Raw genomic sequence first — 15,582 nt, forward strand, 5'->3', positions numbered from 1 at the left:
CAGCCAGCAGAAGGATGCTGCCTCATAGTATAACCTTAAGTCCGGCAGGGCAAACCCCCCTCTTTCTTTAGCATCTGTTAGTATTTTAAGTTTTATCCGGGGCCTTTTGCCCTGCCAGACAAATTTCGTAATGTCCTTCTGCCACTTTCCAAAACACTCCACTCTATCCACGATCTGCAGGGTTTGAAACAAGAATAACATCTTTGGCAATACATTCATCTTTACAGCTGCAATTCTTCCCGACAAGGTAAGTTTTAGTCTTGACCAGATTTCTAAATCCTTTTTAATTTCAATCCAGCATTTTTCATAATTATCTTTGAATAAATTCAAGTTTTTCCCGGTCAAATTCACCCCCAGGTATTTCACTTTTTTAGCCACATTTAACTCCGTTTCTTTCTGAAACTCATCTATTTCTAAAGAAGTCAGATTTTTCGCCAAAACCTTTGTTTTTTGTTTGTTCAACTTGAATCCTGCCACCTGACCAAACTCATAAATTAATTCTAAAGCTCTTTTAGTACTAGATTCTGGCTCCTGTAGTGTTAAAACCAAATCATCTGCAAAGGCCTTCAACTTGTATTGTTTACCTCCGACCTGTATTCCTTGTACCTCCCGATCCTTTCTAATCAAGTTCAGCAGTACCTCCAGGACCGAGATAAATAGCAGGGGTGATAGGGGGCACCCCTGTCGTGTTCCTTTTTCAATTCTGAACTCTTCTGTCACCACATTATTCACTATCAATTTAGCTTTTTGCTCTGAATAGATTGCTTCTATACCATTTTGAAACGCCCCTCCCACTCCCATCCCTTCCAAATTTCTCTTCATAAATTTCCAAGATATATTGTCAAAGGCCTTCTCTGCATCTATAAAAATTAATACAGCTCTTGTGTTCAAATTTGTCTGTAGTAGCTCCAGAACATCTATAATGTTCCTAGTGTTGTCAGACAGATGTCTACCAGGGAGAAAGCCTGCTTGGTCTTTATGAATTACTTCATTCAGAACTTTTTTAAATCTACTTGCCAGAATGTCAGCAAAAATTTTGTAATCCACATTCAGGAGTGAAATAGGACGATAATTCTTGAGTTGAGTCTTTTCAGATTCCAATTTTGGTATCAAAGTGATGAATGCTTCTTTCCACGATTCCGGAGCCCCCTTCCCCTCCATAATTTGGTTACACACCTCCACTAATGGTTGAATCAAATAATCTTTTAAAACCTTGTAATATTTGGAGGTGAGTCCATCTGGGCCTGGGGATTTCCCCAATTGCATGTTCTGAATGGCACTTTCTATTTCCTGCTGTGTTATTCTGTAATTCAGGGTTGTTTGTTTATCTTGGGATAATTTTTTCAATCCGTTACTTTTTAAAAATTGAATAATCTCCTCCTCCGCCTGTGGACCTTGAGTAAACAGTTTTTTGAAATATCTCTGGAAACACTTTCTAATTTCTTCTGGTTTCTGAATACTTTCTCCATCAACCTCCAAGTTGGTAATAGAATTCAATTTGTGTCTCTTTTTCAGCTGCCATGCTAATAATTTTCCACATTTGTTTGCTGATTCAAAAGATCTTTGTTTCATTTGTTTAATTTTCCATTCTACTTCTTGGTTTATCAATTTGGCATATTGTGCTTGATGGAACTTAATTTCTCTTAACACTTCTTTTGACTTTGGGTTAAGTCTAAGTCTTTTTTCACCCTCTCGTATCTTCTCTAAAATCTTATCTCTTTTCCCATTCCAGAGTTTTTTCTTAATAGAATTTTGTTGAATCAGAAACCCCCTCATTACAGCTTTGCTTGCGTCCCAGATTGTTCTCTTGTCCACCGGGGTATTCATATTGATTTCAAAATAATCCTTCAACGTTTTTTGGGCCTTCTTCACAATCTCCTGATCTCTGAACAAAGTGTCATTCATTCTCCATCTGAAGGATCCAGCTGGCACAAGTCTCAGATCCATTTTCAATGCGTTATGGTCGGAGCAGGTTTTAGGGCAGATCTCTATTTTTTTTGTCTTAGGGGCCAGCCCTCTAGTTATCCAAATTTGGTCAATTCTTGTCCATGATAGGTGAGCCTCAGAAAAGAAAGTCCCTTCTTTACCTAGTGGGTTTTTGGTCCTCCAAATGTCGATCAAGTCCATATTGTCTGTCAGTTCAAAAAAAGATTTAGGTAGTCTGCCATCTTTAGTCAAATTTTGGTTTTGTGACTTATCCATATGTGTAGAGACGACTCCATTCATATCTCCCATCAAAATGATGTTAGTGTAGTCTATATGATCCAACATTATCTCATGCAGCTTTTTGTAAAATTCCGCTTTCCCCTCATTTGGTGCATATACTCCTACTATCAAAAATTTTTCTCCTTGTGTTTGGATTTCAATCGCCAAAATTCTTCCTTGTTCATCTTTAAATATCAACTTTGGTGCTAGGTTCTCTTTTGCATAAATCACTACTCCTCTTTTCTTAACTTTGTCTGAGGAAACAAATTCTTGGCCTAATTTTTTGTTAATTAAAACTCTCCTATGGAGCCTAGTCACATGTGTTTCTTGTAGGCATATGATGTCCAATTGTTCCTTTCTCAATATGTGAAAAATCTTTTTCCTTTTCTCAGGGGAATTTGCACCATGAATGTTCCAACTAAATAGCTGCAGAGACATCTTGAATCAAATTGTTAGCCAGTAGGAGTGTCTTTCTTGCTGTCAAGATCTGGAGGTAATGCACCAGGCGGAGGTGGTGGCCAGGCACCTGCTACTCCTTTCCGAAGGTCCTCCCCGTAGTCGTTCAAAAATTTTTCTTGGTCTTCTGCTGATCTAATTCTCACTTTTTTCCCTTTAATGCTGAAGGATAGTCCTTGAGGGAATTCCCACCTATAAGGGATTGTGTTGTTTCTCAGTAGGCTTGCGAGGTCTTTATATGCAATTCTTAAATCCAACAGCTGTTTCGGAATGTCTCTGAAGATTTCTGCAGTTCTTCCCTGAATCACCAATGTATTTTTAAAATGAAGGCCGAGTATGTTATCTTTTTCTTGCTTAGATCTCAAAATGACCAAGCAATCTCTTGGTTTGTCCTTCTTTGCTACTCTTCCCAGCCTGAAGGCGGTGACAATTTTAAAGTCCTTGTCTTCTGCGATACCCCAGAACTTTGATATTTCTGCCGTCAGGTAGCTGATCAAATCTTCTTTCTCAAGTTCTGGTATATTCCTAATCCTAAGGTTGCTTTCCCGGTTTTTCAATTCTGCCATGGACAGGTAGGCTTGCTGTTCATTAAGCTGTCTGCTCAGTGGTCTTACTTCTCCTCTTACTTCCTCTATCCTCTTTTTATTTTGGTCTGCCTTTAAATTTGCTTCTTCGGCTAATTTACGATTTTCTGCTGTTGTTGCCTGCAAATTTCCAATGGCCTCTAAATTTTTAGAAACTTGGTCAGTCAATTTGTTGATTGTGGCTGTCACCTGATCAAACTTAGAGGCCTGCTCATCTGCCTTTTTATTTAACGCTGCCAGCTGTTCCAAAATTTCCTTAGATACAGGATCTAGTCCTCCTGCAGCCATGTCCCGAAAAGCTGGCTGTTTAATTTCTCCTTCTTGCAGACCTGTAACTATTGGAACTGATGATCTGCGAGGCTGCACCGGCAAGGTTGTTTGTATTAGCTCAGATTGTTTTGCTTTTTTGGCAGCTCTTGTTTTTGCGGCTCCACTCATTCCACAGCTGTCCATGTAGCAAGGTCAAATTGTAAATCCCATGGGAAAGACAAACCGAAAGGTAAACATCCAGGCAGAAGCTTTACAAAAAACCCTGCAGTTCCCAGAGACTATATATTCCACAATCCAGTAGGGGGAGCTTCCCAAAAGTTAAGAGAAAAAAAAGGTGAAAAGTTTCCACCATTAAATTCCCCTCTTTAAAAGTTCCAAAAAGTTCCAAAAGTTAAAGAAAAACCGAAAACCAAGGGGTAGAACCTTCAAAAGTTCATTTAAACTAGCAGAGAGTACGTGTTCTTTACAGTGGTGCATGCACAGTTCCTTATTTGTAACCACAAAAGTAGCCCCAAAGTAACTTTAAAGTCTTATATACAGTTACCGCAGTCTGATGATTTTTGTATCCAGACAGCCCGAGAGCTGTTTTGAAACTTTGTAATCCACACAAAAGAGAAAGGAAGAGGTTGCTGCCTATATCCTCTTGTAAAAAAGAAATTCTCAACTTTTCTTAACTTTCCATGCACTTTAATTCGAATTTGCAAGGTGTACTCCAACTTCTTAAAAGTCCCTCTCAGCGCTTCAGATTTATAGCTCTTTGCTTGGTGTTTAAACAGAGCCGGAAGACGGACTTCCTTTTTAACGTCTCCCGCTTTCAGCCAAATTTCAGAAATTTAGAGTCCCAAATCTCAAAAACCTTACTCACGAGTAAGTTGATTCCAATCGAATGTTCAAGGAAGAAAGGTCAGCGCTCATCAGCAGCAGCCGCGCGGCTTCACTCCCGCGGAAAGAGCGATGAACTCACAGCACCGCTACCCCCTCCACGTTCCGGAGCCCCTTACGGGGTCCCTTCTTCGTTTCCGAGGTCGCTCTTGGTGCCCGCCGAGTCCCACGACCACAGGCTCACTCTACCTGTGGTTTTTCTTAACGGGTCTCCGCTTTGCCGTAGCGGACGACCCTTTTCCGCGGAGCCCCTCTTCACAGCGCGAAGAGGACCGCCATTGCTGTTTCGCGCCGCCTCCGGAAGTCCCAACGCGAGCCACTATTTAGAAGCACACAGCACTTTATCATGTCCCTAGAGACTCTTGATAAAATCATGCATATTTCAGCTTTCCTTTAAAAACATTTTGCTCACCTTCGTGTTTGCAGAAAATACCTTGTAAACATGGCACCTGCATATTGCAATAGAAAACCCCAAATGAAAAATTAGGAGAAAAATAAAATGAATTCCTACTTTAATTATTTATAAAAAATAAGGATTTTGGGAGTCATTCTCATTATTTTCACGAGCCCGACGTAAATCTCTCAACACAGCAGTTGCAGGAGTCATGGTTAACTTGTCTGAGAGGCAATGGGTACCAGCCTCAACAGAGAACTCCTCCTGTGGTTTAGCTGTATATGATCCCTGCAGATCTTCGTTTAGTTAATTGGCTACTGCCTTGATAAATGTTTGCGATGACCAGAATATTTAGCATTTCTGTTCTGTTGAGGAGCTCCTAAGAGTGGTACCCCACCATATGCCACCCCTCAGCCACTGCAAATATGCGCAAATTAAACTGATTTGCATATATGTGAATATATCTGCAAATTTCATTTCATTCTAACTATCAGACCACCAAAGACTTTACCATTTTTGGCAAGTGTTGAAATACTATGCCAAGAAGGAGGTGGTCACAGAAGCAGAGAAGAATAGACATTTGACTGGCTGGATGATGTGTGGGGGGATGCACCTTCTGGGAAACCCCCAGGGGAAACCCCAGAGGAGGAAGGCTCAGAGCCTGGGGATCGGTGGTGGGACACCAAGGAGAGATCAGGGGAGAAGGGTGGGGAGGAGTTGTTGCATGCTGAAGGGGCAACAGGATTTAGTGAACAGGGGGAGCGTGTGATGGAGCAGTTCCAACTTGGAGGCTGAAGCAAAAGAGGATGGACAAGAGACTGCAGAAGGACACAGAGAGCCTGCTTGTCTCCAAGGACACTCAGAGAGATGTGTAGAGCGGAATAGAGATTAGAGATGCCCAGAGCAGTTTGAAACTGCTTGGCAAACATCGGGCAGAGGAGGAGCCTTTGAGGGGGTTGAAGGTGAGGATAAGACTTACTTGTATGCCATTTCTTTGAATAAAGAGTTACCATATTTTTCTGTGTATAAGACTAGGTTTTTCCCCTAAAAAATTAGGGGCGTCTTATACATGAATACATCTTCCCCAATTTTCTTAAATCAGAATCTCCCAAAATAGGGGGCGTCTTATACATGGGGGCGTCATATAGACGGAAAAATACCGTAACTTGTTTAACAGACTGCTCCTTGCTTGCTGACTGGCATCTGACTCCATCCTTGACAGCAAGGAGAGAAACAGGGTGCTGAAATCTGTTGTAAGAAAGTGAAACACCCGCCCAGCCAATTTTCTTTTTGGAAGTTCTTTGTCCAAAGAGACTGACATATCAGTCATTTTTTACGTGGCATCAGGAACGCACAAGGTTCTGGATGTTGGTTCTCCATAAACCCGTACACACTTAGCATTGCATGAGGGCATGAGAGGAGCGATGCTTGCCAACATTCCTCCTCACTATTCCAGACCCCCTGCGTTCCACACATTATGGGATGGGGTCGTGTGAGGGGATACTTCAGAAATTGGAAGTTTTTTGTTTTTGTTTGTTACTGTGTTATGTATTGTTGTGTCTTTATATTGTAAATTGCCCTCAGATGAAGGGCGGTATAGAAATTTATTTATTTATTTAATGAAAAATTCAAAGTGCAGGTTATAATTGCCATTACAGTACCGTATTTACCCAAGTCTAATGCGCCATTGAGTCTTAATGCACACCTAAATTTTCAGAACCCTGAAACCAAAAAAAGTGTTTGCTGGCGAATGTAAATGTGCCATCAAATCTAATGCACACCTTAATTTTTGCGATGTAATTTGGCCAAAAAAGTTGAGAATTAGATTCAAGTAAAATAAGGTAATTTTTCTTAACCTTTTTGTTTCAACCTTTTAGTTTATAACCTTTACATTTCACCAACATAACATTGAGTCTGGTGCTTTCTGCTCTAAAGAAAGCAAGACCATATGTCAATGGTCTTTGACCATATGTCAAAGAAAACAAATTTCTTGCCTGATCATTTTAACAAGTTTACAAAAGCTTCTCTATCCAGCTGCCTGGAGGAAAGTCTAACTCACTATAGATGACCAGGTGAATGACTCTACCAGGTTGGGTTATCAACTAATGGATTTTATTTTTGCCTCGTCTAGCTACTATACTTTCAGATAGAACTTGTATTCTATTTTAATTGTACGTACAAACCTAGTTTTGTGGAAGCTGTAAAAACGAATATAATGCTTTTTTCCGAATGGGAGTTGAAGAAAACTCATCCTTAATGCAGCCAGTTTGCTTGTTGAGTGGTGAGAAACCCACGTTGGGACTCTTCAGTTTCTTTTCAAACTTGTACTTATTTTCTTTTCCTTAGAAATAATACTTAAAGTCAGCAACATCAAAAGAACTTGCTGCCCTTGGTGGTTCTCTTGGCTGCTGCCTGTGACTCTACTGTGTCTGTCCTAAATTAATTGGGGGAAACTGAGCCAAAAACCGTTTAGCTGAGGTCAGCCAGTTGGGGTGCTGCACGTTCGTGACAAGCTTAATGACAAGCCTTTGCCAAAGAGCAAGCAAGTTGGCTGATTCAGGCAGCCTAGCAAAATGGCTTCTCCGTACAGCTTTCCATTTGCTGGCATCCCAGAGTATCCCGTCACTGAAGCATCATGTCAAGGGCCATTGCCAGGCAGGTGGTTTCCTTCTCGAAATCTTCCTCATTACGTTTGGGCAGCACCTGGGTTTAGGGCTCCTTTCTTGCTTTCTCACAGTTCCATGTTTGCTTTTAGAAATGTCCCATTTCACCTGGCAATCATTGTGTGGTTAATTAAATTACTGGATTGTCAGTCTGGCTCCACAATGGTTTGCTTTGCCCTGTTGAAGGAAAACAAACATATGGCGCATCTTTGATCTATTGTCAGCTGGTTGTGAAATTGCCCAATCAAAAAAGCATCCTCAAAAGCTGTCTTGTAATAGTTAGCAAACTCAGGATCAGCTGGATATAATTTGTTCCTAATTGAAGTGGGACAGTTGCAATAAGGATGGGCTAGCAAGCCAAGGAAAGAGGTAATAATTGTATTACTGTCATAATAATTTAAACAGTCTGCCCTTCAACAGAAAAGCAGATTATATTCCATCAATAAAAACAAAATGTTCCAATCAACAGACTTAAAATATGCAGTTATGTAATATGCAACATAGAGGAAAAAAGAATTAGAAGGGAAGGAAAAAAGCAGTTTCGGCTGCCATTTCTTAAAGTTGCATAGTATTTCTTCTAATGACTAGCTGGAGTGAATTCAGTTCTGAGAGAGGAGATGCCAAATGGAGCCGATCTCTCCACTGGTCTGATTGAATTATTGTGCTCCCCTTCTCTCCCCCTGCTGCATCCTGATGGAATGCCTCCTCTCAGGCGGCATTTGACGGGATGGAGATGGCTGCCATCTTTTCCCTTGCAATGCAGTCCTGTTCCATTACTGCCCTGATGAGCAATATCTGCCAGGGACTTCAGGGCTCAGACCAGGAAGCTAAAGGTTGGCACCTAGCCTAGTGAGCACCTGACCCATAGACTGTGTGCCTCAGAGTCCTTTTGAGGCACAAAAAGAAAAGGAGTTGTGCAACACTGCTATGATTGGTATGGTCCCCTTGGAGCAGGGCTGAGAAACTCGCCCACTCCCCCTTCTGAAAGAGGCGCCCGCCACCAGCATGAGCAGCAGAAACCTGAGTGTGCAAGGATAACTCTACCACTCCTTCCTTCCCTCCCCAGCTTTTTTATTTTTATTTTATGTAAGCCCTGACCTGGGGTAAAGGAGGCACCTCCTCTGGCTAGCAGGCAGCGGTGGCAGCCTGAGCAGAGGTGAATGGTACTCCATTCCGGAATGTTCCACTAGCAAAGAAGCACAAGGTGGGGTGGGGGAGAGACTCCATCCAAAGCTCTACATCAGGTACCCCCAAACTCAGCCCTCCAGCTGTTTTGGGACTACAACTCCCATCACCCCTAGCTAACAGGACCAGTGGTCAGGGATGATGGGAACTGTAGTCCCAAAACAGCTGGAGGGCTGAGTTTGGGGATACTTGCTCTACATGTTGGGACTGGTAGCTCAGAAGGGTCAAGGTAAACCAAGCTCTGCTCCCTCAGGGAGGCATTTCTCTTCTACAGGCTACTGGGGCTCCTCTCACACTGCTAGTGAATACTTTAATTTTGTTTTTCTATGTGAGTTAAGCATATGTAAACTGCATTACTACGCAGAATAATGAAATCTGTGATCCGTAATTACTGAGGTGATCCTGCCCTGATCGCAACAGCCACCATTAATGTTGCTGTCTCTAATACGCTGGTAGAGCGTATGGGTTGCATGCAAAAGGGTGGCGGTTCAGTCCTCAGCCCCTCCTGGTAGAGCTGGAAGGGACTTCTGTTTGAAACCCAGAGAGCTGCTGTCATTCAGTGTGTACAGTGCTGAGCTAGATGGATCAGTGATCTGTTTCCGTACCAGCTAGCTTCTTATGTTCCTGTTGGATGTAACTGGGCATAAGTGTTGTGTACAGTGGTACCTCAGTTTACGAACTTCATCCATTCCAGAAGTCCATTCTTAAACCAAAGCCGTTCTTAAATGGAGGCACGCTTTCCCTAATGAGGCCTCCTGCCGCCGGTGCCCTTCCACCATTAAGCTTCCATTTGTAGACTGAGGTAAAGTTCGCTAACTGGAACACTACTTCCGTTTTTGCGGAGCTTGTATACCAAATAGTTTGTAAACAGGGCTGTTCTTAAACCAAGGTACCACTGTATTTGTAACTGTCATTAATCATACAGACTACATAATATACTTGTCATATTCCTTGCAGGCTGCATGATATTTGGGGTTGCAGGGTGCAGGGTGACAAACAGCTTTTTCATTTAAAAGTGTTGGTGACACACTCGCTAGCACTTTCAAAGGAGAAGGAAAAACATATTTCCTCCAGCTTTTCTATCTGTGCAATGGGAAATATGCCTTGAGTCAACCAGTTGAACTTGGGTCCTATAGACAATCTTTGGGACAAATTAGTCACAACCCAACTCAGGTCCCATTGATTTCAACCAGCTTAGTCTGGATTCAACATGGTGTGTGTTGATCTTCGTTGTGGATAACAGTTAACTTTAAGTGAGGGTATGCTATTTGAGTTTGACCAAACTGCGGGAGGCAGTGGAGGACAGAGGTGCCTGGCGTTCTCTGGTCCATGGGGTCACGAAGAGTCGGACACGGCTAAACGACTAAACAACAACAACAACAAAATGCTATTTAAAAAAACAAAAAAAACCACACTGAACATACTGTATATTTTGTTCTCTTTCTGTTCTAGGCCTTCTGCTCTATCCGGTAGCCCAACATATTCGGAATTGCCGTTCATCCGAATATCCCCCCACAGGAACCCTGCTTCAGCATCGGAATCTCCCTTTAGCCCCCCTCATCCCTACATTAACCCTTACATGGACTATATCCGATCACTGCACAGCAGCCCTTCTCTGTCTATGATCTCAGCGGCTCGGGGCCTCAGCCCTACAGATGGTGAGTTTCAGACCGGCTTCCTGTTTGCTCTCATTTTGGCAGCCGTTACATTAATCTTGTCAAAGGATCTCTCCAGCTCCTTCCAATCAGCTGCAGCAGGTTTGTCAAACATTTATTATGTCATAAATGTTTCAATACTTCATCAGCCTATAGCTGGTCATTTGTACATTTCATTGAAACATCAACTAAAGGTACCATCTTGTTTGAAATTTTAAATAAGGAAATAAATTTATTGCTTCTAACTCCTGCCGCCATGGACTGCCTTTCTTCTTGCTTACCCCAGTGTAAAATAGGCAAGATAGCAATACAATGTGTTGGAATCAGTTCGTGGCATTTAGCCATAGTCTCTTCCCAGAACTTTTTAAAAGGAGACAAACATTTTGTCTTCATTCCATGGGACTGTGATTGTTTGTATTAAATTTAATTTGGAAAAAAATGTAATTCTTGCCAAATTTTTGGTAGGCAAAACATTATGAAGACAGATCCCCTTGAATTCAGAGTTATAAACCAAGAGTTTCTTTATGTTTAAAAAGCATAAATTATCTTAATCCATCTAAAGTTAGTCATTGCTAGTTTCCATTGAAAGCAGTGGAACAAGTTAGTTGTAAACTAGTTTTCCCCATTGCTTTTAGTTGAAGCATCTTAATTTTAAGCCAGCTTTAAACTAGAGAGGGGCCCTCTTATCAGCACCGTTTTATTTATCTGAATCAATTAGCCTTGCTTTCAAGGTTTGGATTTTATAATTATGAGTTGTATTTTCGCCCAACCCCTGCTTGGATAAGAATACAGAAATCCAGCCTTGAGAATGGTTTCACATATATGCAGATTGATGGGAAAAGCAACACAGGTGAATGCAAGAAAGATTTTTTTGCAAACCTGTTTTGCAAATTTCACATGTTCTAAAATATGTGTTCATCATCAGGGGCAGCTACGGAAATTACATAAATGTCACAAAACTCCAGAAACATTTAATAATTTCATATAAAAAGTATATGCATATACTTATAATTTCATATAAAAAGTATATGCATCTACTATAACCCCAGCTGGTTTTGCCTTTTTGTCTCCTGCTGTGTGGTGCAACCCTCCTTCCTGTTGCAGGTCCATATATATTGTCATGGACTGGTTAGACACAAGGAGTGGTGGGAGGAACCAGCTGGGGAATCACCAAGCAAAGAAGGCTCAAAGCCTGGGCAATAGTGTTGGGATAACGATGAGTGGTCAGAGGGAGAAGACAGGGAAGTGGAGGTGTCAGAAGCTGAAGGCATAACAGGGCTCAGTGAGTTGGGAGAGTCTGTGGCAGAGAGAAGTTCGGAATCAGAGGCAGAAGCTGAAGCAGGCAAATAGGAGGGGAGAGGTCAAGAGGCAGATATGAGTCAGGCTAGCAAAGAGTCACGGGTGCCCCCCACCGCTGCTACAACAAGCTCCTCTCCCTGCCCTGACTTCCAGAAGAGGTATGAAACAGGAGGAGCAAAGATAGTCTGCATGCAGGCAGCGTCTCCAATTGCTTGCAAGAAGTCCTGAAGAGGAGGAGACCTAGACTGCTTTTAGTCACAGCAATGGATTTCATAGTGTAGGACCTACGGGGCATGAGCAACTGTGCTCATAGGCCCGAAACTCAGCCAAGGCTGTAAAGATTGTGTTTCACTAATAAAAAGTTAACTCCAACCTTGAACTGTGGGATTTACAGACCAGCTTGCTCTGTGACATATATGCAAGCTGTGTGCTAGCATGTTCAGAAAGGGCCACCTTGGATAGTTCATGATTTGGCCACGTCCTGAGCCATTCACAAGACCAAGAAATCTAGAATAAACATTCTTAACTGACTGAAAAAGTCTACTCATGTTGAGGAAAATAGAAAAATAATGATTGTGTGAACCCACCCAAAGTTAATGTTATTAAATAATGCTAACATAGGAACATCTAAAATTCCTATGGAGAGAAAAGAAAACCAAGGTAGGTATTTCATCTGAGTAAAGGGGGGGTATGTATGCTGGGCTCTGTTAACTGTACAGTAATAATACTGTAATTTGAGTATTTAAAATGGTAATTGCTGCTAAATTGAGCTATAATGGGTCAAATTAGCTAGCTAGTGTGTATGGAAGACAATTAGAATACTATTTTAATTAAGGGAAAAGTGCTTCCCTCCACATATGAAAATGGCAGATTTACAAAACCGACAGTCTGCCTTTAGCTGAATTTGAAAAATGAGCTGTTCTCGCTGCCCAAATGGATAATACCGTAACTAATTAATCCTCACATATAAGAACATATACCTTTACAGATAATCCATTACTTATGGGTGCTTGTTCTTATGAGAATAAATTTTAATGACCTGTTGTCAATCAGAATTTATATTACATATGCAGGGCATTTGTAATAGTGAAAAAGAAAGTTTAGCTTTTCGTCTAAAACATTTAGTTAATTCCTCAAAACTTATAGGGCGTGTGTGTATGTCAATACCTTGGTATTTGTTGAAAAATCCTTTTTGGATATCAGTTATATATTGTTGGTCTCTAGATCTCCCTTGATCTACAGCTTCATATTTATATAGCAAGTATGTAATTTCTAATAATTTTTGTAAGAATTGCCATTAGGAACATAGCTCAGTTTGTCTACACCAGGTGTGGGGAACCTTTGACACTCCAGGTGTTGCTGGTCTACAATTCCCATCATCCCTGGCCATTGGCCATACTTGCTAGGCTGATGGGAGTTGCAGTTCAGCAACACCTGCAGGGCCAAAAGTTCCCCACACTTTGTGTACATTGACTGGCCGCTGCTCTCCAGAGCTTCAGCAAAGGTCCTTCACTGGCCTGCTTGGAGATGCTGGGGATCAAATGTGTACATGCTGGGCAACCATATTAAAAAGGACCTTTTCTATGCCCCAGGTGAGAATGAAGAGAAATAACTCCAGTACTACAAAACTTAACTTTCCAAATAATGAAGTTTAGCAAGTTGCATGCTGGTTTCCTTTTTCACCATCTCCTGATCATTGCCTTTAGGGCAATCAGCTTAGGTTTCCCCTATGATCAGAAGAACACAGTTGCCCCTTCCCTGAGGCTATGGATTGCAGGGAAGATTGGTAGTCAGGTCTTTTCAAGAGGGCTTCTCTGAGCTGCTTGCTGTGGAACTCTGGGAAGCATTGTTTGAAAAGCACCTCGCTACAGAATTCAGCTAGCTCTTACTACAGTAATTCTGTGAATCACCCTGCTCAGTAAAGCTAACTTCTTACCCATGTGCTCCTGTTTGGCTCTGTTCTTTGAGCAAGAAAGGAAAGTGAAGGCATTTCTTCGTTTCAGAAGTAAAGCATCTTTCAGGGAAAAGAATGCCAGCAGTGTAATTTATCTTTATGTGCTCATTTCATGCCCTTGCAGGTTCTCCAGACTTGCCTTTTAAAGTTTTCAGCTAATGTTATTGTTAGTTAACCCAGACACTTATGTCAGAAAGCTCAGGAAGTATTTTAAGTGTGTCTGGAAGGATACTGCTGTTGTCTAATACTGTAAAACTTTAAAATCAATGATTTCCTGGAAGGATTTTTGCCCCACTGTTTTTCTCCAACATTTTATGGGTGGTGAAGTGGTATAAGAAGGGTTTTATGCTGAAAATCCAACTAGTAATTCAAAAATACATTAAACATTCTTAGTTTGCTTTTCATTTCTAAGAAGTATAAAGTTCTGAAAACTGGATTTTGAATAGATTTACTTTCATAATGTTAAGGCATAATCTCACAATGACATAGGCTGGGGTCCAAAGAAGGGCTGTGTATGAGGAAGAACTGTGCACACACTTGGAACGTTGCTTGCTGTTTTTGTTGAACCAGTTCCGATTCCTAAAGAGACAAGCCACATTTAAAATTGCCCTGAGGTTTGCCTCTTTAGCCTCCTGCTCAGAAACTGCTTTTCGCTCAGCTCCATTCTTTCCAGACACCTTCTTTCTTGTAAGTGGCATCCTTTTTGACATCCTTAGTAGACCACCTTAGTTTGTGCCTAAGGCAGGAAGCTGAAACCCCGATTCATTGGGCATGTGGCGCTTGGGGTTTCAACAGCTCCACCAGTCTCTGCCTCCCGATTGGTGCCAGCACCAGTCCTCCAGCACCAAAGGTACGGGTGTGTGGAAGTGTCTGCTAGTGGGACTCCCACCAATAGTGGCCTATGGGAAGTCTCCAAATGGAGCAGGAGAGGGAAGGACTGAGCCAGCCTGGGTTTCACTGGATCCCAAGTTGGCCCCTGAGTCGTCAGATGAGGACATTGGGCATGATCACTACACCAGATCCAGGCTAGCATTGAGTCTGTCTGGGATTTGCCTGACCTTCTGACCTAGCTTGGGTGAGCGGCAGATGCCAGTGGTACCTCTTGCTGCTGCCCAGCCAGGTTGAAACTTGCTATTCCAACTTTTCAGTAACAAGCTGAAGGACATTTGTTCCAACTTCTGCTATTCACTCCATTGAAATTCATTTTACAAATGCATATAGCAATAAAATTACTGTGTTTGATCCAGAGCAAGATCCACTTAGGTCCTTCTGAAATCAGTGGGAAACGAATTAGACACAGCTAACTTTTCAAATAGATTTCAAAAGGACCTAAATGCCAAAAGGACCTGGAACTCTCTTCTACCCTAGGGAGGCTAGACTGGCTCCCTCCTTGTTGTCCTTCTGCCAACGGGCTTTTGGGAACTGACGGCTTTTAATGAGGGGGCTAGTGCCATGCTGTTTTTGTTGTGAGTGTATGTTTTTTGTAAGTTTTAATTCTTTTAATGTTTAATTGCTTTTTAATGATTTTTCAATGTTTTTAGCTATTCTTATTTTATCACTAAGCCACTTTGAGTCCCTGCCAGGAAAAAATGGTGGGAGAAATATAAATATATACAGCCACTAACCTGCTTTGGATCCCAGCCTGACTATGTGCCAGCAAACATATTGGTGAATTCTTCACATTACCACTTTGCAGGGTGTTTTGAAAACAAATACCTTATCACAGCTTGCATGATATTAAAAGGAGGGGAAAACCACACAAATTGCTATCATTATAGGCATGAGAAAGATGAAAATGAAACTCTGCATCCTGTTTGCCACATGTCATTTAATGAAGCTTTTTATGTCCTGTTTTTAGCTCCGCATGCTGGAGTTAGTCCCGCTGAATATTACCATCAGATGGCTCTCCTGGCAGGGCAGCGCAGCCCATATGCCGACATCCTTCCATCAGCTGCCACGGCAGGAGCCAGCGCTCTTCACATGGAATATCTCCATGCTATGGATAGTAAGTCATGTTGCTACCAAAGAGGTGAAT

General features: G+C 41.8%; 1 protein-coding gene and 1 long non-coding RNA gene across 4 annotated transcripts in view; one reads left to right on the forward strand and one right to left on the reverse strand.

Moving 5' to 3' along the window:
- The window catches only part of GLI3 (GLI family zinc finger 3), a 254,324-nt gene that overhangs the window by 160,633 nt on the left and 78,109 nt on the right, over positions 1 to 15,582 (forward strand). For all 3 annotated transcript variants that reach the window (XM_081930977.1, XM_081930978.1, XM_081930979.1), the window contains 2 exons: positions 10,092 to 10,297; positions 15,406 to 15,552. In XM_081930977.1, coding sequence (XP_081787103.1) covers positions 10,092 to 10,297; positions 15,406 to 15,552 — 353 coding nt within the window. The remainder of the gene's footprint in view (positions 1 to 10,091; positions 10,298 to 15,405; positions 15,553 to 15,582) is intronic.
- On the reverse strand, positions 6,967 to 10,339 carry LOC309380964. The gene is made up of 2 exons (XR_014173234.1): positions 10,219 to 10,339; positions 6,967 to 7,631 (listed from the first exon to the last, which is right to left on the reverse strand). It is a non-coding gene; the product is annotated as an uncharacterized lncRNA (long non-coding RNA).

Source organism: Podarcis melisellensis (genome assembly GCF_964234715.1).
Source record: "Podarcis melisellensis genome assembly, chromosome: 12".
In the NCBI taxonomy this organism is placed as follows: domain Eukaryota; kingdom Metazoa; phylum Chordata; class Lepidosauria; order Squamata; family Lacertidae; genus Podarcis; species Podarcis melisellensis.